General features: G+C 39.7%; 2 protein-coding genes across 3 annotated transcripts in view; both read right to left on the reverse strand.

Annotated features, from left to right (window-relative positions):
* Positions 1 to 1,995: 1,995 nt before the first annotated feature.
* LOC110064501 (uncharacterized) lies at positions 1,996 to 20,312 on the reverse strand. The gene is made up of 15 exons (XM_089286853.1): positions 19,397 to 20,312; positions 18,268 to 18,376; positions 16,886 to 17,031; positions 15,509 to 15,664; positions 14,747 to 14,829; positions 13,719 to 13,877; positions 12,764 to 12,868; positions 11,142 to 11,260; positions 9,047 to 9,355; positions 8,241 to 8,389; positions 7,413 to 7,610; positions 5,730 to 5,859; positions 4,628 to 4,918; positions 4,144 to 4,273; positions 1,996 to 3,129 (listed from the first exon to the last, which is right to left on the reverse strand). Exons 1-15 carry the CDS (start codon positions 20,245 to 20,247, stop codon positions 2,783 to 2,785), a joined length of 3,282 nt encoding a protein of 1,093 aa, XP_089142979.1. The 5' UTR covers positions 20,248 to 20,312; the 3' UTR covers positions 1,996 to 2,782.
* A 1,236-nt stretch (positions 20,313 to 21,548) lies between these two features.
* Positions 21,549 to 23,478, reverse strand: part of LOC110064498 (dystrophin-like) — a 30,620-nt gene continuing 28,690 nt past the window's right edge. For both annotated transcript variants that reach the window (XM_020771552.2, XM_020771553.2), the window contains one exon: positions 21,549 to 23,422. In XM_020771552.2, coding sequence (XP_020627211.2) covers positions 23,392 to 23,422 — 31 coding nt within the window. In that variant the 3' untranslated portion in view covers positions 21,549 to 23,391. The remainder of the gene's footprint in view (positions 23,423 to 23,478) is intronic.

Raw genomic sequence — 23,478 nt, forward strand, 5'->3', positions numbered from 1 at the left:
GTTACTAACGCAGATGGAAATGCGATATGGCGGCGGTCAGTGCAAAATGGCCGGGGTTGACGAGCCTACACGATTCCTACGGTTCGTGACATTTGTACATTTACCGTTCTCTTTTGGGTATCTCCACCTTCGTTTGCTTCTCACGTGTTTATGAAGTTCACTTTATGTTATGTTATTAGCCCGGCTGTTTTAATTAGAACTGCTTGCAAGTACAGTATGCTGCTTCTTACCACGGATATCATATTTATTTGCGTCCGATTTTTCTTCGGAGACTGCCGTAGCTTTTTTTCGAAAAAGAACGCCGTGATTTTTCAGTCGATTACTGTCAATCTCCTGAGTAGGTGTTAGCACGCTTCGCTAAAGGAGTACCTCCAGTCGGCCATCTAGCGTTCGTTTGTCGTTTTGGCGCTTTCAGCGATTTTCTTTCTACAATCCCGGAGAATTATTTCTCAAGAAATCTGCTGGTAACTGAAAACCACAAGCCGGCGGTTATGTTACGGGGCCCTGTACGCGGTCTATAAGTGGACGAAAGGACCTTTTGTTAAGTTTACCCACGAGCGCTCTTTTCCTTTCTCTCGCTGCGCTTTTCTCTTTTTTTCGCCAACCGTTTTTCGTGCTGCACCCCAACAACCTGAACGCCTGGAAGCGGCTAATTGTCTCTAAAATCTTTATTACTCGGGCTTCCATAGGAAAGCCCGAGTCTAAAAATACAAGCCGTTCTTCTTGGTGGTGGAGGAGAGGGGAGTTATGGTCCCAGCAATTTTGGTCCCGGGCTTTCCTAGCGGAGAGCGTGGAAACTGGGGATGAGGATAACCGTGTGCTTTTTCACTTCATAACAGACAGAATGTTGTGTTTTGCGAAGAAATCTTTGGAAAAAATCATGCCTTACACGCTCATTTGACATTACGAGATGTCGAGCGTTTTCGGAACGGGTCGTTCTATGAATTCTAGGGCTTGAAAGCTCGCCAAACTAGATAACCGGGAAACAGGAATCTTCATAAACAGAACTTTGAAGGTGAGGCAAACAATATGCAATTGGATAAATAGGATACTCAACGAAACTTGAAGAGAAAATATCTGGGCTTAACTCTTACATTAAATATTCCGATTCGTTTGTTTTTGTGTTCAATACGTGCAATAAAGTAAACGCTCTTGAAGCGTCTAGTTTTTAATAGATGAGAATCTCATCGGGTTTGAGATTCCCAATGGCGGCCGCGAAGACACAGCCATTTTGTTTTCAATGTTTACAACTTTTACAATTTTGTTTATAATGGTTAGAGGAATTACTACAAAATGTTCACCAACAATCGACTGACTGAAGCGAGTGAATTTTTTTCTGAAACAATTAAACTGTTAAAACCATGGGTAACCCATTTATAATTTTTGCATATCAATAATAAGAGTTTGTATTGTATTAAATTTAGAACTGAAACTTTCTGTCAATAAATAATGTCGAAATCACGAAACAAAGTTCACGAAACTGTTTGGTGTTGCTTTTTATCGCTAAGTTGTGTTTCGATGTCATCATTTGAGCGATTTTGTTCAATATATCCTGTCAAGTATTATTTACAAACAAGGAAGTTCAGAAGGCGAGTCGACACGAGATAATTTTAGCCCAAAAACGGCTTCCGTTGCCATTCTTCTTCTTCTTCCTCATAGAGAGTTAAACAACATTTCGGTGAAAGAAAATTGTGCATACCTTGTTTCTTTGCGGAATGAACAGCTCCATAAAAATCAAATACCATTTTGAAATTGGCCGCCATGAATACAAGAAAGTTCAGAGCGTTAAAACGTAATACGCACGCTCGATGTTTTACCGCTGGTCAGGGTCCAAGTTTGAAAAAATGGCGGGAATTTCGTCGATCGTGTAAATCAAACAATGTTATTAACTTTATTTGTTTTTCCAAACTTATGCGGTGAGCTGCAACATTTTCACATTACTAATGGAAAGCTGGTGTATTGTTTTCGTGGGAAATCAAGTTTTTTCGGACAAAATTAACCTAAATGTTTCCGAACACTTTATTTCTCTGCGGTGTACAAGAATCTCGATGCGAAGACTCATTTTTTTCGCACAAACCCTCTTACATATTGCATCCATATAAGCACAACACTGAGTATCGTGTGATATTTGTTATTTGTACCTGTTTCGCAGGTTATTCGTGCTCTTTGGAGCGCAATTGGATAATAACATCATTTAACTGATATCTTCAGTTAAAGATTCAAAATTTATACATGACACAGAATTATTTTAAAAACTGGAAATCAGATGACATAGAAATTCCTAAAATGTTTACAAAATCAACTTTCGTGCAACTTTTTTTCAACTTTTGCTAACCCTAACCCGAATTGTAATCTGAAAAGATCTGTAAACTACCTACTTATTATCGTGGGAAAATCTCAAACCGAGACCTTGCCGGCAAGGCCGATGTTTGAGATTTTTCCGTAAAGACCGAAAATTCGAGCTCTATAAGTTGTTTATTATATGGCTTTTTGCTTTGCTTTTGCAGGCCTGTAACCGGCCATTGGGCATTATGAGAAAATAATGCCCTCGAAGTAGTTAATCTGAGCAGGCGTTATATCGGCTACAAACACAAGCAATATAATAAATAGCGGTATTAACTTGTAGTGGCATGGGCCATATCAGTACTTTCGCAGAAGAGGATATTTTTACTAGCTACGAACAAAGCTCATACTCTCAAGAAATGTGAAAACAAAGTAACTGATGTCTCTGCTACCCTCAAGTAAACAGCGTCCGTGTTAAGTCGAGTACAAGTTTTTGATTTCAACTGCTTTGACAGTCTGGTTTGTGCTCTTTCCAGTGGTTTTTCTGGCACGTCTTACTGCAGTAGAATACTCTCTTACAACCAGAGCACCTCTTCAAATTTTCCGTCTTTGAATGACAAGAGGCGCATTCAGGCTCTCTTAGAGGAGCTGCCCACCGAGGGGGGTCAAAAAAAGACCCCTGATCCGGCCCCGCATCAGACCGATCCCTCTGGTGTTGAAAAAATTCTGTCAAGAATTCAACGAAGCTTTCTGGAGAAACATTCTCTTTGGATTGGCTAGTTTCTGGCGAAAAAAACGGGTTAAATGGGAAGTTCTTCATTTTTGTTGCAAATCTGCCTGCTGCTCCTGTAACAAAAGAAAGAAGGAAGATGTGAACTGTGTAATTTTTTTAAATAATAAATATAGCTGTAAGTTACGTATTTGCTCTTCCTTCTACAGTTGACGTATAACTTCGGTCAGCAATATCAATGCATGCAGTTAAAGCTAAATTATACCGCATTGACAAATGTGTAGCAAATCATCATTTTTACGACGGATTAGTAATTGTTAAAACTATTTCATAAATTACATCAGTTATTCTTAGAACGTGTCATTCGTAAATCCCTTTTCAAAAACTACATGCATGATGAATGTACCAAAAACCTATCCCATGTTATGGAATAACTTTGATTAAGAACCCACATGATCCTCAGCTCTCCGTTCCCACATACGACACAAAGGTAAAATCGAACCACACTGGTCAGATACATATATCTTATCAGATGTTTTGGTGTGTAGTATCGCTGTATATTTTACGAGTTGAATACAAACAACGGGTAAAAATGTAAAGCGATACTACACACCAAAACATCTAATAAGAGATTTATTATCCAATTGCTGTAGTCAATAAATTTATCAATTAAAGAGGGAGAGTGTGACAGTTTTGCGTGCGCGCGCCGACCTGTCCGGCAAACAGGTTTTCTACTGTACAAATAACTGTACAATATCGCTGTATATTTGTACTGTTATTCGGACGGTATTCGCTGCAATTAGATAATAAGCGCACTCATTTTCGAAAGACAATACAGCCTTTTCGAGTGTTTATATTTAGAACCAGTAAAGGTCGTGTTATCATGACCGGTACAGTAAGGGATCTTGTTTACCTCAGAATTTCTTAGATTATATTACTTAAAAGAGCCGCCGGTTTAAAACATGGTACCAGTCTTAACTCGACTGTTAATGCTGTTGTAAGTTTACGGTATCCTTTAGAACTAATTTTATACTGAAATGAATAACTTTCATTATACAAAAATGAGGAATACACCCTCAAAGACTAACGCAGATAATTACTTGGTACATGGAGGAAAGTATCTGACTTACCTGCTACGTCAAAAGGTTTTTCCCTTGGAAACATAAGAGTTATGAAGGAATTCTTCCAAACATCAGATTCCCTTTCTTGAGGAACTCGGGCTGCATTTGTGTACAGCATTTTACGAATCAAGCTCTTCTCCTGTTGAAAGGAAGGCAAGAGATGATTTTCAACTTGTAAAAAAGAAAATCTTAATTCTGTCATTTACTAATAGCTACTAATTCACATTTGTCTCATTGTTATTCATATTTTCAATTTGAGAAAGCTCATATTAAAAATTAATCGTAAGTTTAGAATCTCGACCTAAGTAAAGAGACAACATATTTATGTAGTGTGTTCAAATGTCGAGCAACAAAATATTACACTGTAAGAAAATACAAACACTCGAGAGGATTTCTTCCAGTTCAGCTCGTCCTTTCTGCTATAGAAGCTCATGTGCAGCCATGTTCCCGGGCCGCTTTCTTTTAAGACAAAAAGACTGGGAATTGCGCTCACCTGTTGATCAGCTACAATTCTGTCAACTAAATGAAGCCAGGATGCCGACCAGAATGATCTCATCAGCTCCATTTGTGCACCCTCTGACTTATTCCGAAGCATGTCAGCAAAATGTTGACAATCGCAGAAGAGGACTTTAGCGACAGGTAAATATTTCCATTTGTACAACTGTTGTACCACAATAACAAAGCCCTTCTTCCTTGACATGTTGCCCGGTGTCTGATATGGTTTTTCGATGATTCCTCTCTCATCAAGACAATACACCAGGGGCGACGTTGGTGGAAAAAAGTGCTATGAGTTAATCAAATATACTTTTTAAAACTATTTGTAACTTTTTAGAGTTAACTTCAACTCTAAAATGTAAAGAACAAGTCCATAAGGTTTTTTTAAAGTTTTGAAAAGACGATTTACTCTAAGAGGCTGAAACTTTCAGTAGCTGTTCATTCATCCTCCGCAAAAATTTTGATATGTCAGTTGCGTGTCTATAATTTTTGACGTTGCCATGGCAACCGCAATTTTCATGAAAGTCTGGCCGAAGGTCAACTTTTTTGGACATAATGGACCTTTCCCGCATTCCACTACAGTGCATTCGAACAATAGTACCAGAGCGAGGTTGAGGTGGACATTTTCATACATTTGCTGTATTTTTGTCCACCCTAACCTCGACTCGGTGCCATTGTTTGCTGGAATGTAGGAAAGGTCTATTCTCTATTTTTCCAGTTTTCTATATCAAATTGTAGAAATTCACAAATATTTACATTCGAGAAGCATTCTGGCTTGATTTTGTATCAATGTCCGTTATTTCTTGACCTTTTAATGAAAATAGTGAAATCCAAGATGGCGTATCCAAGATGACGGATCCAAGATGGCGGGTCAGATGACGTCATTTGACTTCATATGACGTCATGACCAACAAAAATGGCATCATCATGTAGAGCAGTCTTAGGGCTATCTAATCAATGTAAATTTATTTAGTCCCCCTCCTCCCCCAGGCTAAGTATGGTTGAGACAGCGAGCGTGGGTAAATATGTAGAATTTTTTTTATCCATAAATAACTACTGGTAATACTGCGCTCGCTTAACGTGTTAATTGTAACTCATACCTTAGGCTTGTCAATGTGATGTTCAAAGATAAGGAAAATAGTATCTCTAAGGTTAAAAAACGGCGAGCCTCTTTCGTCTCGTTGTTTCAGTTCATAATCGAGCTCGGTGCGAAACATTTTCGTGCAGATTCTGAAATGAAAACCAAAATTTGCAAAGCATTACTCTAAAAATTCAGAGAAACATTAAAGCGGCAGGCATATTTAACTAACCTTCTTGTATAATGGAACTCCGTTAAAACGGTCACCAACGGGCCATGAATTTTGGCCGTATTAACGAGCTACCAGACCCAGAAATACCGTTTTATTAACGGGGTGGCCGTATTAACGGGGTAAGGTCAAATTTCATGATTGGTCGAAATTGAGTGACGTCTTAACAGATATGTCACAATAGCACTTCTAAACAACTGTTCTTTGATAAGCAGAATTCAGATCTAATTTTTTTTAAAGAATTGAAATTTGAATCAGTGTACGAAATATTAACGATGGAAGAATGAACATAACTGGTTAGAGTGGCCGTATAAACGGGGTAAAATTAAAAAGGATTATACAGGTTGAAATTTCAGAATGGGGTCGTCAGCCGTATTAACGGGGTGGCCGCATTAACGGGGTTTTTTTATCAGAAAATGTATGGGTGTCCCGCCAGGAAAAAAAAAATGGCCTTAATAACGAGGTGACGGTAAGGCGGGGTTACACTATACTTAGAGCGTTCGCCCACTTTGGCATGGACGGGTTCTGGCCATCTTCAAATTTAGCTTCAATGGACCTTTTCGGAGATACGGCGGCCATTTTGAATTCTCTTGTTTCAAATAGCTATTATGGGATGCTTAGAGGGCCAATACTTACCAGTTTGCAACCTGGGCATCTCATAATAGCTATTTGAAACAACAGAATTCAAAATGGCCGCCGTATCGCCCTAAAGATCCATTCAATCTGCCACCAACAAGGTGGAGACAACAAACAAACAAATGGGCAAGTACACTAGAAAGTAAACAAACAAAGAAACAAATTATGCCTTTCGTAGGTTTGGAAAAACAAAGCGGTAAAGTTCTCATTGCACGAGTCTCGTTGACTCTCGTGGGCTTTTGTTGGGCTCGCATAGAATTCTATTAAACCTGCCCAAGTTCATCTCCGGTGTATCTTGAGAGTCATCAAGAGCAGTCAAGAGATCTGTTTTCTCATATTTGGCCCATTTTTGCTGAGGGTTGAAAGGAGCTTTAGTCATGATGGCGAGAAAATTATTAACAAATTTTGAGAGAATTTTCAAATATCACTTATAATAATATCACTTATAATGTAAATGTTAACTGCATCCGCATTCGTACGATTACTTATACTCATTCTAAAAAACATGGCGGGCTCCAAAACAAGGGTCTCGGCGGGATTTGAACATCCCACACCCCTTTTAAAAGTGCCTATATGTTGCTTACAACGGTTAAACGTGTTTAAAAGTGCCTATGTTGCTTACAATGGTTAAACGTGTTTAAATAGCAGATTTGCACGATAGCGTCACTTGACTACAACTACCAGAATTCATTTCGTTTTTCGCTTTATTGTTAAATTTTGAAGCCCCAGTGGGGGTCAGAAATAACAATTGCTCTAATTAACATGAGAAACAGAAAAAGCGAAGGATTCCGGTACTTGTAGTCAAATAACGCCATTATGCAAATCGCTTATTGTACATACTGAATGTCATGCAGCCTAGCATCCCATACTGTCAAAGCGTGGAAGGGGACTGGTGCCGGGTTCTGCAGCACAAGCTCCCCGACTGTTCCATCTTCTCTCTTGGGAATGTCACAAAGTACTTTTCCGCGCGTGCGCGAGATCTGGAACTTAGAGGACTTCTCATCGACAGAACATGAAAAGTACATGTTGAACGGGCCGCTGTCAGAATGAAGAAATCATAATGACAATGACTTAAAAAAATGTATAAGTTCGGTTACTTGCTGATGATGTAAGTTTAATAAGCACTTTTAATTCCAGTTCAGTAATTAAATGTGAACATATTATAAGCTGTTCCTTATTATCAGGGACTGAGTGGGGATCAGAAATAATTTTTGTAAATTAAACGAAAACCTCCGACCTGGAAATGCTCTGCAATCGTAAATGCGATAGGAAATACAGGAGAAGCCCCCTGGTGGTGAAATGCTCCTCAAAAGTACAAGAAAATAAAGTTATATCAATTGAAGCTCTTTTAAAAAGAATAAATCGATCTCTTATTACAGGAAAAGCCGGTGTGTCCATATCTGAAGGGGTAAGCTTGCGTATGAAATTTGGTGGATGAAATTAAGGGACGCCATTATCTTTTGAAAGTGACCTAAAGGACGAAACTCTTAGAATTAATTATGAGAACGACTTTGCTCCTTTAGAAGTATCCTTATTCTAACTGAAAGCGTTTAGAGTAATCATGCTATTAATTTAGATTTGTCAGGGCTAAATGAAAACATTTACTTTAAATTGGGAGACTCGATGGTATTTTTGCTGCAGGGGAATCTAAATTAATAATATACCCACCCTCTTGCTCCCTCAAAGCGAATTTGGACTCGGGTTGGACATTTCACTGGCTGAAATGTGATCTTCATCGCTTTTGCTTTGCAGCTGGCTGAATCTAATATTTCAAGTTCTGCATGGTATTTGAATGAGCTTTCTTCGACTTTAAGTAACTAGAGAAAAAAAAAAGAAAAAAGGAAAAAAAAAAAAAAAAACCCAACGTCGATCGTAATACTTTAGTGGTAAACACAGTTACACAGTATGCGTGCATTACCGTTAATGGGTGCTTCCGGGAGTCTCTCAACTGAATAGCGTTTAAACTACTAGCAGCTGGGTCACTTACACGAGAGCTTAGCCATCGTGAACGCCTCATAACCCTTGCTGAATTTCTTGAGAAAAAGAGACTGTCAGCAGTCTGAATAGCGTTTAGAAAATATAATATAAATTAAGGACAAAAAAACATGCATTGAACTAAAGACAAGTTGACCACTCAGTCGAACACGTGATGACGGTTAGCTGCCAGTCCGGGGAGAGGGGAAGTACTCCAAGAAAAGTTGGGTGGAGGTGTGAGGCCCGCTTGGTAACAGGACATTGTGTCGTCCAATTCAGTCTGTAATCATACTCGTCATTAACAAATCGGACTCCCGCTTCGCGGTCGTCCGATTTTGTTAATCACTCGTATGATTACAGACCGAATTGAACTCCACTCAGTCCTATTACCATTATTAATCTTGCCTGATAACGGAGCTACTTACGTTATAAAATATGTTTTACGCTACTTTTGAGGACAAATATACAATAATTGAAATCAAATTACTGTTTAAAGTTACCTTAATTACTTGGTCCTTTTCGTTGAATCCTATCACGGTAAAGGTTTGGACTGAGAACAATCCAAATTTCTCGACCGGATCGACCCGTGAAACGCTTTCAACAATCTCGTCTCCAAAGCGTACATCTTTACAATTTATGACTGGAACTAAGTAACTAGACGAAATCCATATCCAGGAATTTGACTTCAGCTCTTTCCAGTCCTTTTCACGAAGATGAAATGTTACAGTGTGGGCGTCGACGTCGTATCGCAAGCTATTGTAAATTGCTGAGAAGGTCGGTTTAGCGGATAGGGGCAAACCAAAAAAACGCTTGAAAGAGACAAAAGAAATGCAAAAAACCGTTCGTTTCAATTAAGAAATAAATATCTACCGTGTTTCTATGAAGTTTTAGTATAAATCTACTAGCGTCCTATCACAAATGCCGTTCTCTGATTAGCTACGCTACTCACTATCTATTCTTAGATAGATAGTGAGTAGCTTAGCAGTGTGCGCTTGTTAACAAAATGACGGCCGCTTCTTGGCGTTTTCGAAGTGTCTGTGAAGAGCTTTGAAAGACTAGTAGATTTATACTGAGACAGTTAGGTTATTCGCTCTCGATTTCTATCCGTGATAGTTGACATGGGCGCAACACGGGCTGCGTCCTCGTCAACTATAACGCGACAGAAATCTCGAGCTCAAAGTCCAATAGCTTAATAGAAGTACGATTTTTCACCAATTAGCGCGCATATCTTCCCTGGGCCATTTTCTAATTGTGTGATATTTTGGCTCAGGGGAAGTTTTCAAGGGTTCACTTGCCTCACTGCTGTTGGCGCTCAACTCCTTTTACCATAGTTACAGTTGCACGATACATGTTGAAGTATAACTAGTAAGCGGCGCAAACAGGGGAAGAAAATCTAGTCAGTCAGGATTTAGGAAAAAATCGACCCATCTATTTTAATCTGTGCCTCAGCATTACTCACAAGTGATGGATTTTGTATGTTGCGGGCTCCTCATAGTTCATCTAGATATTCATGAGCAATCTAGATTCATGCTCTAAATACAACTCTCCGGTATCCATGAACATGAATAGTTAGATTTGAGTAATGGGAGACGATGCACATTAAAGTTTTGCCTCGTCTTAGAACAAAACACAAAAATTAACTTGCTTGTGCTGAATTCATATTTTTGCAACTTAAGCTAAGTCAAGCAATTAATTTGTTTCCACGGCAGCCATGTGTCAACTCGATATGTTTCGGTGCAGCGTTTGGCTTAAATGATAGATTGTTTGAATGAATTCCACTATCTTGATAGTCCTAGCACTCAAATCATGGTTGATTTGACGAATATTTTGGCGTTTTGAAAATCTATGACGCCATTTTGGCGTGTTATGACGTCATGACCATCGTCAGAAATTCTTTGAAATGCGCAGAGAAGGTGGGAGCTTAGGAGAATTTACCCTCCATCCCAAAAACATTAAAGCAGAGTAGGGTTTAACTCTCGGGGAGGAAGAGGGGGAGGGGGAGGAAGAGGGGGAGGGGGAGGGGGAGGAAGAGGGGGAGGGGGAGGGAGAGGAAGAGGGGGAGGGGGAGGGAGAGGAAGAGGGGGAGGGGGAGGGGGAGGAAGAGGGGGAGGGGGAGGGGGAGGAAGAGGGGGAGGGGGAGGGGGAGGGAGAGGAAGAGGGGGAGGGGGAGGGAGAGGAAGAGGGGGAGGGGGAGGGGGAGGGGGGGACAAGAGTGCTTGTCGTGCCTTTTAGATGTTAAAAAAGCTGTTTTCGTACTTCTTAGGGCGTTCAGCCTCAGAAGATCCACAGTGCACGTGGGAACTTTTGAGCCACCTCTTAGGGTATTGAGCCGAAAAAAATATGACAGAAGATATTTGGAAATTAACTTTACGAGTAGAAGGCATTTGAAGCAATCGTCTTTAACGCTATTAAAAATTATGAATATGTCAATTAATGTGCTGTCTTAGAATTGCTACCTCTTAGAGGAGAAAACATTTTCAAGCCACGCCCGCAAAACTGGATCTTGATACCTCTTAGGGCTTCTTTTCGAAATTTCTGACAGGCATCCCCGTCCTTTCTTTATGGGAGTTTCCCATCCCCCGGGGTTTAACTCACATGTAACTGCTCCTTTTCAAAATCGCTCTGTTTCGCAATGCAAATCATTGGTATGGGAGTTCCCTTGAACCAAGAGGCGATCGATATGTCAATGCTTGCTTTGATTTCAACTATGGGCTCTAAAAACAAGGGAAATAAAATGGCAAAGTTGGAAGATGTATCAAAGTTGATAGTTGTTGAAAATAGAACGCATTATTATATCTCTAGGTTAGTACGCGCGTTGTGATTGGTCAATTTAGCGAGCCGTATTCTCCTGTACGGCCCGCTAAAATTTAACGTTGTTTTTATTGCCAAAATGTTCCGTGATTTATCGCCAAGCGTTCTTAGCTTTTATCGCAAGTAAAAGTTTAAAAATTTCTTTTACTCTAAATTGTGTATTAAAGCGTGCTAACGACTTAAAAACGATTTCAAATTGGCTCGTTTTGCTTTTGACGTGCGTCAGAAATTTGAAGCCGTTCCGTGTGAATAGAAATCGTTCACGAACGCGCGTCAGACACACAGTAGAGATATAATAAATATCTTACTAACCTCGTCTCTTCGGTCCCTACTGTAAGTTACGGATCCTCGTTTTTTCCCCTTCGATTTATGAGCCGCGCTCTTCGCGCTTGGGCCACAAATCGATGGGGAAAAAAACGAGGATCCGCAACTTACAGTACGGACCTCGAACTCGGTTAGTAAGAGGTATATATCTCTCTTCATATCTACCATAGAAAATACAGCTAAACAGAATACAGGAAATTCGAAAGCTTTCAAAGATTGGAATAATTGAGATAGAGATTTAAGAAAGTCGTGCACCATATTGGATTTTAAATGTACATTTTTGGAATCATTCTCGTTTATGTAATGTCTTTTTCTTTCTGCATTATTTTAGTTCTGGAACATATTTTATTCCTTTATTTATGTAACTAATGATATATTAAGAACAAGACCTCTCTGTATATCACCGGTAGGTGAGTGAGCTTCCTGTAATAATAATATTAATAATAATATTAATAATAACAATAATAATAATTATTATTAATATTGTTATTATTATTATTATTATTATCATTGTAATTATTATAATCATTATTAAAGCTTTGTATACTCGACGGTACTCCATGCACCTAACCTTCCCATCGTGCACTGCACGTATATATGTTCCATTGATTCTGTTGGCTACTGTATTTTCCGTGCATGGTATAAAACAGTTATGCGACGCTTTCTCCTGGTTTACCATGGAATATCCCACTTGTCACTTAATTGTATTTTCTTGATATGCACACTCTTCTAAAAGCTCGTGTGTTTACCAAGAAAATACAAGTGACTCGTGGGATATTCCGTGGTACAACACTCGACAGCGTTACATAAATAGTATCTTTCGATCTTTACCTTTTACCAACATTGACAATACTTTTTCACTCAAATACTGAGCGTCATATCTACACCTGGTATAACCGGATGCACTACAAATAAAAACTGTTTCGTTTGTAAATATTTCTTTACTTAAATAGTACCATAATAAAACCCGCAAATTGAAGATTAAAGTGAAACTTATTTCTAATTTCCTCTTTACTTGATGAGCTTAAATTTGAAAACTGTACATAGACTTGATCGTTAGACTTCGCTTTATTTTGTCCTACCTCGTTCGTTCCCAATGGATGCTTTCAACAAATTCCAAGAGAGACCATACTTTTTCTTGAAATCAGCTGGTAATTCACTCTCAAGAAGATCAAATATCTGTGTGGCTAATCGATAAACCAACAAAAGAAAATTCTAAACAGGTATTACCCACAATTGTCCTAAGAAAAATGGCACACAAATGTATGCTTACCATGCTTGCGAACGGCGATGAGCTTCACTTAAACCTGCCGAAATTTGCTCGTCTTCTTTACTTTTTTTTTATGTCATCAAGCTTAATAATAATAATAATAATGGCATTTCGGGCAGTATATCCACAGGGTGGCTCTTCGCCTGCCCGATGCTAACTAAATTTACAATTGTAAAAAGGTTAAAAGATATCTAAAAATTTATATCTATATATAAACGAGATAAAATTGTGTTTTAAGATATGCTAAAATAAATAAATGAATAAATAAATAATTAAAATAAATGATTGAGAAGAAAATAAAAGAAAATGGTGAACATTTTTGTATTTTAGTTTGCTACTTTTTCAACGCAAAATGAAACCGGTCTAGATGCCGGTCTAGATGGGAAAATCTAGACTGCGGTCAATATCGATTTCAGCCAATCAAATTCGTGAATTCGCTAGTTCCCAGTCCTTGTGAGACACAGCCATATGATAAATGTTTATATTAACATTTGATCGATGCATGGTTATTATACGAATAGATATACCACTAAAGTTTCCATGGTGGAAAAGGGTTTCCATTCAGGGCGCCGCACTGTGTGAAGTTTGCTCTTCAGTATCGGGCTGCTGGTTGCAACTTTTTAACACTTTTATCCTTGGCAAATTTCTGGCATTTGTTGTCACGTCCTAGCCAACTGGTCAACTGGTCTTCCCTTGCCACCAAAAAGTTTATATATAATATTATTACCTACGTTACCAATTTTAGCCATTAAAAATTTCAACATAACCTCCTCCTTTGAAAAGTGGTTGAATCTGATGAATGATTCGAAGAAAGGTAATTGGCGAGGATAGAGTGACGCCTGACACTTGATCTGTGTGATAGTTGAGTAGATTGAAGCACCGCTCGACAAGCCGATGCAAGGCTTGTAAAACATCACTGGTTCTATCTGTAATAGGAGATGTGTAAATAGCTCATTATACAGTGCAGCGCTGAGTGATCAGGCTCTTGAACAGAAGCGAGGCTTGAGTTGATTTTGTTGACTTTTCAAATGTAGATTATCTTGTTATCATGCTATCTAGTTTCCAGTCTCTACCATCACAAGGTCAACCCAAACGTCGTTTCTATGCAGAGGCTAGGTTACATTTCAAAGAACTGTACAGAAGTGGTCTGTTGGGGAACATCTCCAAAGCAAAGCAAACTAACATGATCAATATTATTTTGTGTTACCGGAAACATATCAAATTGCCAAAGAGGAATCTTATATAGATGTTGGTTTATTACTCACTGCTAGTTAAGAACGGAAATACCGTTTAACCCTCGATGTACACAACAGAGGAAGGATGCCACATACTCGGGGTTACATACGCAATTTTAAAAAGAATTTTTTTAGTGCAAAGAAATCTTGACCGTGGCAGTGTTTGGATATCTGATCTTAATTAGCATAGATTTTTAGATTTTATTTCCTCGTTGTCTCCGTAGTTTAAGTTTCGATTGAGAAGAAATATCGAACACCAAAGACAGTGTTTGACAACGTTTCTAAACATTTCGAAGTTCGTCAAAAATACTCCGCTGCGCGTCGTATTTACAACTCTCCTCTCGGTGTTTCGAAATGTGGTCAAACACGGTCTTTCGTGTTTGATATCTTACCTCACAGAATTAACCTAGAGGGAGCTAAAATGAGATTTACCTTCGTACAAAAAAGAAAGAAGTGGCAAACGACGCACATTGTGTTTAAGTGCAAACGTAGTTGTTTAGTAAGAACGACCTTTTTTGGTTGGAAAATAATTTGGCTATTTTTGTTTTATATTATCCAACCTATTGTCAGCATAGTCCGTGTATTGTCCGCTTTGACCCAGCAAAGAATCTCTTCTGTAAATTCCACCCTGTCTGGCAGTTTACTGTATCAAGACAAACGAAAATTCCAGATGTAAACAGCTAATATTGTGGAGGAAATTTAACACATCACAATGATTTCTGTGAATTAATAACCTATTTTCTAGTAATCCCATTGTCTCCTAAGAAGTTAATTTTAGTTCCACCGACTTCGTTTCAGATATAGAGCGCGTGGAAAACTGCCTTGATTTTAAAAAATCAACTGGTGCAATAAATGCAGCATGCTTTCAAGGATTTTTAGTTTAAAATATTGAAGATGGGTCAAGGGGGGCAAACTCTTTTGTCATGGCTATATTACTAGGTCTGCTGCGTGAATAACTGCAAGTGTTGTCAAAATTCGATGGTGTGCTGGGAAAGAAGAAATAAACTGCTAACTGACGTTTTTTTTCGCAAAACGTCGGAAAACGGTAGAGGAAGTGATCTAACAAAATAAAAACGAACGTCCAAGATCGCTTGATACATACAAAGTTATAGCAGCAGTGGCCACTAGCACTATTATTATTCATTTTGTCTCTTAACGTACGCACGCACGCTCAATGCATAATGGTACGTGCGCAATTGCATCCGCAGTAAGAACACGTACAAGCAATAAGCGCGAACGTCTTTAAATGTTTGTTTCAAGTAGCCCTTGGTAGGCGCGGCAAGCAAAACGTTGGAAAATTGTCTAGTTTCAAATATACGTACCTGCTTCCTAGATCGAGATCAACAGCCAGTTTCAAGCCAAGAACTGTTGGGAGTAGTTGCACAGGAACACCAACGCTTTTATAGTAGTACTTCTCTATACTTTCACAGCCATTACACCATAAAATGCTTGATGTAAGCAGGAGAGAACTGTTGGGCCTTAGTAAACAAAAGGGCATGATTAAGAAAAGCTTAGTTCATAGTCTAGTATATACCCTATTATTGTGTAATCTATGTTAGGTAATAGTTTCAGGGCTCCTATTGATAGCAGAGATGCTTTGTAGGCTCCCTGAAGGGACTACTCTGAAAATTTTACCTTTAGATGTCTATCTATCTATCTATCTATCTATCTATCTATCTATCTATCTATCTATCTATCTATCTATCTATCTATCTATCACAGAAAATCCATCTATAATGGTATAACAACTTGGGGATTTTGATGTGGCATTCACGAAGGCGGTCGGCGGAGATTTCGAAGAAACGAGCGCGGAAAGATTTCATGGCATGGTTGCCTTTATTTTCACTTCATAGATGTGTTACATCCTTCTGACACGTTTATGCTATACGCAGTACCAAATGACGTCTGATCACTTTCATTTGGGATTTCCCCTCCGCGCGGGCGATTAGCAGTTGATGCAGTAATGAAAGGGATGACAACGTGGAAAACGCAAAAACGATACTCACGAGAAACGACCAGAAACGACCCTAAGACTCGATATTGAAAGGAAGCCAGTTTTGTAAAAGTTCTAGATCTTTATGAGGTGATAGTTGATTCGGCCGTCGGCCTCATCAACTATCACCTCATAGGAATCTCAATGCAAGGACTTGCAAAAATAGTCATAGCTATTCCCATTCATTACGGTGTGAGTGTATCTGTAAGGAGCGTTGGAGAGAGGGATGGAGAGACTGAGGGACGGAAGGAAGGAAAGAAAGAAGGAGAGGAGGAAGGATGGGACTAGAGGGAGGGAGGGAGGGAGGGGGGGAGGGAGGGACAGAGGGAGGGAGGAAGAAAGGAAGGAAGGAAGACGTGACCCCAGGGGGCTGGGGGGCTTGTAACCAGAACATCGTTATCGACAGCAGATAGATGTGCCCGTGTATAATTAAGGAGAGGGGCTGATGGGCTCCTTCCTGGCGTACAAGACAAAGGAAACGTCACAACAGAACACCGCTTCAGTCACAAACCTATCGTTTTCATTGTTTTCTTCGTTTCTTTTTTCGTCCTTTTCTTCTCTATTGTTTTAAGTCAACTGTGTCTTCTACATCAAGTAAGAGCAGGCTTATAAGTAAACGCATCTCCGCGTAGTATAGTCTTCTAAATATCTGCCAAAAAACGGCATTTTTTCCGCAAAACAGAAACACGGGAATCATTAAACGTACACTTTAAGCCTTGGTGAAGAGCAAACGAGAACGTTCAGCAAACCAATATGATCACTGACATTGCTAGTGTCGATGACGTCAAATAACAGGTCTGGAGGGAAGCCACTCGTGCACAGGCTCAGGCCATCGCCAGTCCACAGGGTAACCTAGTAAAAGAGATGCAATTATGAATAAAATGTTTTCCTGGAGTATCTATAATACGATGAGTGTGGTCGTCTATAATGCCAGCAGTCGACTCTCTTTTGCTCGAAATTCCGTGTAGAAGGATACAAAGAACACAACACGAGTGATCGCATGAGCAGCTCGTGGCCTCGCCACTCGCATATCACGCTCACAATCACGCTCGCACGCTCTCTAGTTTTGTGTTCTTCTTCACGGGTTTTCAAGCAAAAGAGAGACTACTCGCAGTCTATTGCACGTGGTCGTCTGGCCGAAGGTAGTCTAAGAAAGGCTTAGCATCCAAACCCTGCGCCTACGCCTCGTAAGTACGATTTGGAGTGGCTATTTCCTGTGGAAATCAGTACACGCAAAATTGCAAATTTGTTAAAGTTGAAGGACTTCTTTTCAGTTCATCTCTAGGTCTCCTACGCTGATGCCCTTATGGCTTTGTCACGAAAGCTTTCCTCCCCATAGTCGAGGAAAGATTGCGTGACAAGCAAAAGATTGTCTAGCAGTAGGAGGCGGGCTTGTTTAAAACACGAAATGGCGAAATGACGAAATGGCACTACGGTTAACCTAAATAGACCTAAATAGCGCTCCAGTTAGCCAAACTAGCGCTCCGGTTGGCCTAAATAGGGCTCAAGTTATTCCAAATTGCGTTCCGGTTAGGCAACTAGCGCTCCGCGCCGGTTAGCCTGAATAGCACTCCGGTATGCCTAAATGGTGCTCAGGTTAGCCAAACTAGCGCTCCAGTTGGCCTAAATGGCGCTCAGGCTAGCCTAAATGGGGCTCAGGTTAGCCTAAATAGCGTTCTGTTTAACCTAAATAGCACTGTTGTTAGCCTAAATAGCACTGCTGTTAGCCTAAATAGCACTGCTGTTAGCCTAAATAGTGCTCCAGTTAGCCTAAACATCTCTCCGGTTAGCCTAAATATCATTCCAGTTAGCCTAAATATCACACTGGGTAGCCTAAATAGCACTGAATTGAAGGCGGTTAGCTCTCAATAACTGTATGGGTTAACAGTGTCCCACATTGTCTAGTACCATTTCGTCAATTTAATGTTTTAAACACGCCCGTAAGAGGTTAGTTCATCTCCAAAAGAGACCAAAATCAGCACCAAATAAACCTCCCGATAGTCATATTATTTCATGAATTGTTCAGTTCAGTTCAGCTTACCTCACTTCAGATAAGTCATTAACTTCACTGTAAAAATGTTAACTAACCTTCAGATCTTCTAAATACTCGTTCTTCTGCTGTTGGAAACGTTTCACCATCAATGATAAGTTTTCCTTGCAAGCGGCAGTCAATGTTTTACATCGCTGGAGGTCTTGCCTAAAGAACGGTTGACATTCCAAAATGGTTATCTCCATTCATTCCGAAAGTTAATCTGATTTTTCCAAATGTTTGGAACAAACTGTAAATGATAAATTTATTAGAGACGTTAAGCATGACGTTTACGGCAAACGGCAAACGGCAAAAATGAAACTTTTGCCGTCTGTCTTCAGCTGTCTGTACAGTAGAGTGAAAATATTTATATTCGCGGTGAATAGTAGGAGACATTTTTCTATTTTTGTGTGATTTATTTAAGGATCAGAAGAAAAGAACAAAAAATCAGAAGTTATTTTTGCCGTTTGCCGTCTGCCGTGAACGTCATGCTTAAACTCTCTAATGTCTGTTCCAGTGGCTGCCTTAGTATGTAGTAAGTTTGTAGCTGATCCAGCCGGGACTTCGAATTTTTCCCGCGATTGTTGCTCAGTGTTGTACTGCGGTTTCCAGAAGGTATTTAAATGACATAGCTCTTCAAAATTGGGTTCAAAACTAACCTCAACCCCTACCCCCACACCCAGCTTGGTATCTTTACCCATCCACGGTCAGTTTAACATGGGTTATTTAAGAAATTATTAGCGACACAGACAACATTGTAAATATTGATTTACGTATCAATAAAGACAATAAACTAACTCTGTACCAACTATCTAAAGAACTGTAGGGTAAATTAAGCCTTATGCTCTCTTCACACCAACTAAACTAGTTAAACTAAATATCACGTGAGGTTCAGGGTTTTCCAATTTGTCGATTACGCTTTGCAGTCATTTTGAGAATTGAGACAAATTTCAAATCACCTCGCTAGCATATTTTAATCAAACAGGGTTTTACGTCGTTAAGTTGCGTGAAGGGTATGATCAACTATTTTTTAACTTTGCTTAGTTAAACCACGTGTAAACATGTTAAACATGTTGGTGTGAACGGGGTATTAGAATACCACTGAAAACTGTAAAAGTTCTGTTGAAAAGCAGCTGACAAGCCATGTCATGTTCCCGACTGAAACAAAGCAACCTTCTAGGTCCTTACCTTTCAAATGGCAGATAACTTTCAAACGGACAAGAACTATAGTGCAGCTTCCACTTGTGAATAAATGGTCGAATTAAGGTTGGATTTGTCTTTTCTGTCTCATCACTCGTGGAGCCTTCACAGAACCAGTGCTTTATTTCCGTATAAAATGGATTCCCTGCGGTCGGCAACAACAGGTCTACTGCTTTCAGATCGGTAAAGGCCATCATCATTTGCGTTAGCACCAAAAAGCACTGCTTATCGAGATTGAAGTTATATTCTCGTCTTTTTTCTTCGAGGAATCTGTTTCTGTCCTCTTTAACGCTGTTCACTTCGAGATCCAGATCCAGCCAGTCTTTCCAAATATCGCGACATTCTCGAAGAATGGCGTTGTTTTGAAATTTCAAAATACTCTCGCGGCTATCGAAATCCCTCTCCAGCAATTCTGAAAGGATTTTCCGCAGTCGGTCAAAGTGAGATTTTGACAGCGCCAAGTTATACCAGATATTCCATAAGAAGTCTATATCCGCTGGAATATCAGGGTTTATCGCACCAGCGGCTTCGAGAAGTACAGCATTTCGCGCGACCACTGTCGGATCATAATCGTTTAAATGGAAATTTAAACTTGTTGGACGCTCATGGGATTTTCTCAGAGATAATTCTGACACAGTACACAAAATATTCCTCACATCACCGCAAGCCAACAAGAGCAAGTCTAAATGTTGTTCTTTCGAAGTTCCTAACATCTCTGTTACGTCGCGAGCTCTTGTATTGCCCATGGCGTAAGTGTAAAGCCCTGCTGGATAAAGAATCATCCCTGCAGGATTATGAAAACTTAGAACAGGAACACCTTGGCTGTCGTATTTTGCCATTTTGATATTATACGTTTTCGAACACAAACTACAGAGTTCCGTCCGGGCAGATTTCCATTCTGAGAAAACAGGAAATGCAGGACACCCACTTCAAAGAATTCCGTCCGTGAGAGATCTGGGTTCCGCTCGGCTTACGCATGCGAAACGTTGAATAGATTAGACTTAAGCCAATATTGGCTAGAGAACCTTTTAATGCCATTAGCAAGGCTGACCAAAAAAACTTTCACGAAATTATGATATGCCAAAAGTATTTCTAAATACTTTTGACAAACTTTACAAAGTTTGATGAACGAAAGTAACGATATTTTGGAGTTTCCAAGTTTATAAAGATGATTTCCAGTCCGTAGTGCGCAATCTCGCCACGCCAATATTTGCGAGTCTCACTCGATGAAATGCAAACCGATGTTATTCGTTAGAATCTTTGAGGCCTTTTAAATTCTTTTTCCAACAGTTTCTTTGATTTTTACAGCTACGAAGTTGTCTCATCAAATGATGTCAGAAGGAATGAGGCAAAAAGCTTCGCATCCATAATGGCGGATGACATGAAACTTTGAATTTGATTTATGTATGCAACGGCGAAATGTTACATTTTGTGACGTCTTACATGAGTCAAAACAAAAAACGCAAACAAACACTCGCGAGTGCGCAGTAAGGACTGGCAATCATCTCCAACGTATCGGGTAGGCCAATAAAAAAGGAAAAGCGTCATCAGACTCGGTGAGGCAACGAAAGGCATCTCAGTTAGGTCACCCAGGGGTGGGACATCTGACTTTTGAGGGGGAAGGGGGGGGGGGGGGGGGCAGTGGGTGATATAGCCTTTTCATGCACTTGGAAATATTTTCCTCGGGTACTGTGCATGCATGAATTTTTTGTCTGTGTAACATGCTTTTTCTGCTCATTCGGAAGTGATCGTGTGCATGAATTGTATGGGGGCAAGTTTGCTTAGAGGATATTTTTTTTCAAAATCCCTTCTCCTTAAAAGTGAAATGGTCCACCCCTACATGACTGATGTATCGGGTAGGTAAAGAAAGCAATCTCAGAAAAAAGAATCGTGTCTCAATGAGACAAAGAACGTCAGATCATTCATCGCCAGAATAATTTGTGTTAGTGCCAAAAAGTACTATTTATCGAGATCGAAGTTACGTTTTCGTCTTCTTTCCTCGACGAGTCGGTTTCCGACAAATTTGCGAGAAAACTGTAAATCTTTAGACAGGCGTTCTCAGATAACAGGTGCTGTCATCTCGTTTAATAGCTTTGCTATGATTCACGTTGGGAGACAAAACAACAATAACAGCAAAAAATCCCTATGGTCCAACTCTCGTCCTTTAATTCTCATTGACTCTTTTCCCCATTGCAGGTCCGCAGCCAAAAAAACATTATGACTGAGGCAATGTCCACGGTTAAATTTTCTTCCTCGGTAGTTAGGGTGTTTATGATAACTATAAACAACAAAAATGAACAAAAAAAAAAAAAAAAAAAAATGACTGAGGCAAGTCCTCTGTTTGCCTCTTACTAGCTACGGCCCTGCGTTGGATCCTTCCTTTTACATACAGTAAATACCCGCCATAAGAACCTAAAATTTAAGGACCTGTTAGGCTAAAATTTCCCTGTTAAGCACCCTTCACATAAGAAACATTTCTAGGCTAAAATCTCAACATAGGTTCTTATTTTCAAGATTCGACGCAAAGAAGTGGTAAATAATTTCAACTTTCTTTAAAAATATGGAGCAGACTTCTTTATTAATAACATCAAATAAAATTTTGGACTCTAATTTAAACGGTACGATCTGACTTGCGTTCGACACAAACTGTTTCGCCCGTTTCGTTGGACGAAAGGTTTCGTCTAAATCAAACTTACTGTTTACGCAATGAAGTTATGCACATTATAAAGGCGCATGTTTTTAAGGCCCCTAGTCAGCCTCCGACATTTTTGATGCCATCGAAATTATTGATATTGCATGGTGAAGCGAGATCTTACTGCTTTACTGTATGCTGTGTTCCTGGAGGTCTGCTGGTTAAATTAAAGTTTAGTAGTTTCACAGTGATTTCCTTCGTTTCGACATGCTCCGAATAAAATATCATAGCCAAACTCTCGCATGTAAGCAAAAACAAAGGTGTGGCTGAAGCACTCTGTAAATCTGTCCTGAGCGATAATTAATATTTTCTTGAACATGTAATCATGATACATATAAACTACACGCTTTGCAATCTGGCTCTTTCACAGAGTAATTGTTACAAAGAGTGGTTATTTTGGAGTTGTTTCGCGTGGTCGGAAGTGAAGAAGTGAAAGATATGAGTCTTGTACAATAAGTTCCCGTTCCACGTTGTTTCTTGATCCACGTGCGAATGGAAACCATGGTGACCGTTACGTAAACACTTAAGGGTGAATTTCACTAGCGCATAAGCATATAATGGACCGCACACAGACGCAGTTTGATCTTTATAATCAGTGCCTTTTGTTGTGAATTTTTCGTGACAAAAGGCGCTGTAATCTCGTTCCTCGAGTCTCCGTTCCTTAATGCGCAAAATTGACAAAACCAGCGACCTTCGTGAGTTCCGTTACAGGCTCGATTTTGATTGGTTTTAAAAACATTAGAAGTAAGCGGAGATAAAACTCCAGCTTCTCGATTGAGTCATGTGTTTGCCAGGTGGCCATGCACAATAGGCCATTTCCGGATTACTTTTAGCCTCTCTCGAAGCGAGTCTTGGTGCCCATCCTGTCATATGAAAATGAGATTTCATTCATATGTAAATTAAACTCATTTTCATATAAATGGTTGCACACCAGGTCTCACTTTGATACCGAAGCTGAAGGCAACTCAGAAATGTGTGTTATTCAACCGAAGTCTGACATTTTCGAAATTCCAAACATAACTTGCCAAGGTTTTTTGTTTCGCGACCGCTGGTCAAGGGGAACGGGATTGAAGGCCCCACTTGACAACACCTTACTGCGTCTACGTTAGTAGCTTATGTCCATGCTCTTGTCGAAGTGAAAACCAGCCCTAACATTCGGACGTGAAAGTAGCGGTTTCCCTTGGCCGGATAGCAGACGTAGGCGGTCAAGCCTTGAGTTCACGTTGATACAGCTGGCCACAGTGCATCTTCCAAAGTCGGCCTCTGAAGGACACTTCAATTTTCTAAGAAGTCAAAGGGGACCGTACTCATACCCATCGGTACTGCAACCGGAAAAACGAAAGAAAATAAAATAAACGACGAAAATAAAAATCTGCTG

This window comes from Orbicella faveolata, unplaced genomic scaffold (genome assembly GCF_042242905.1).
Source record: "Orbicella faveolata isolate gen_17 unplaced genomic scaffold, um_ofav_v1 contig_14, whole genome shotgun sequence".
NCBI lineage: Eukaryota > Metazoa > Cnidaria > Anthozoa > Scleractinia > Merulinidae > Orbicella > Orbicella faveolata.

Excerpts from the sequence above, each read along its gene's own strand:
- LOC110064501 (XM_089286853.1), bottom strand. The coding sequence starts at position 20,247 with ATGGCAAAATACGACAGCCAAGGTGTTCCTGTTCTAAGTTTTCATAAT. Across the intron at positions 14,830-15,508 it reads GATCTCGATCTAGGAAGCAG|TAAACTGCCAGACAGGGTGG; the intron begins GTACGTATATTT and ends GTCTTGATACAG. Across the intron at positions 8,390-9,046 it reads AAAAGGACCAAGTAATTAAG|TTACTTAAAGTCGAAGAAAG; the intron begins GTAACTTTAAAC and ends TTTTTTCTCTAG.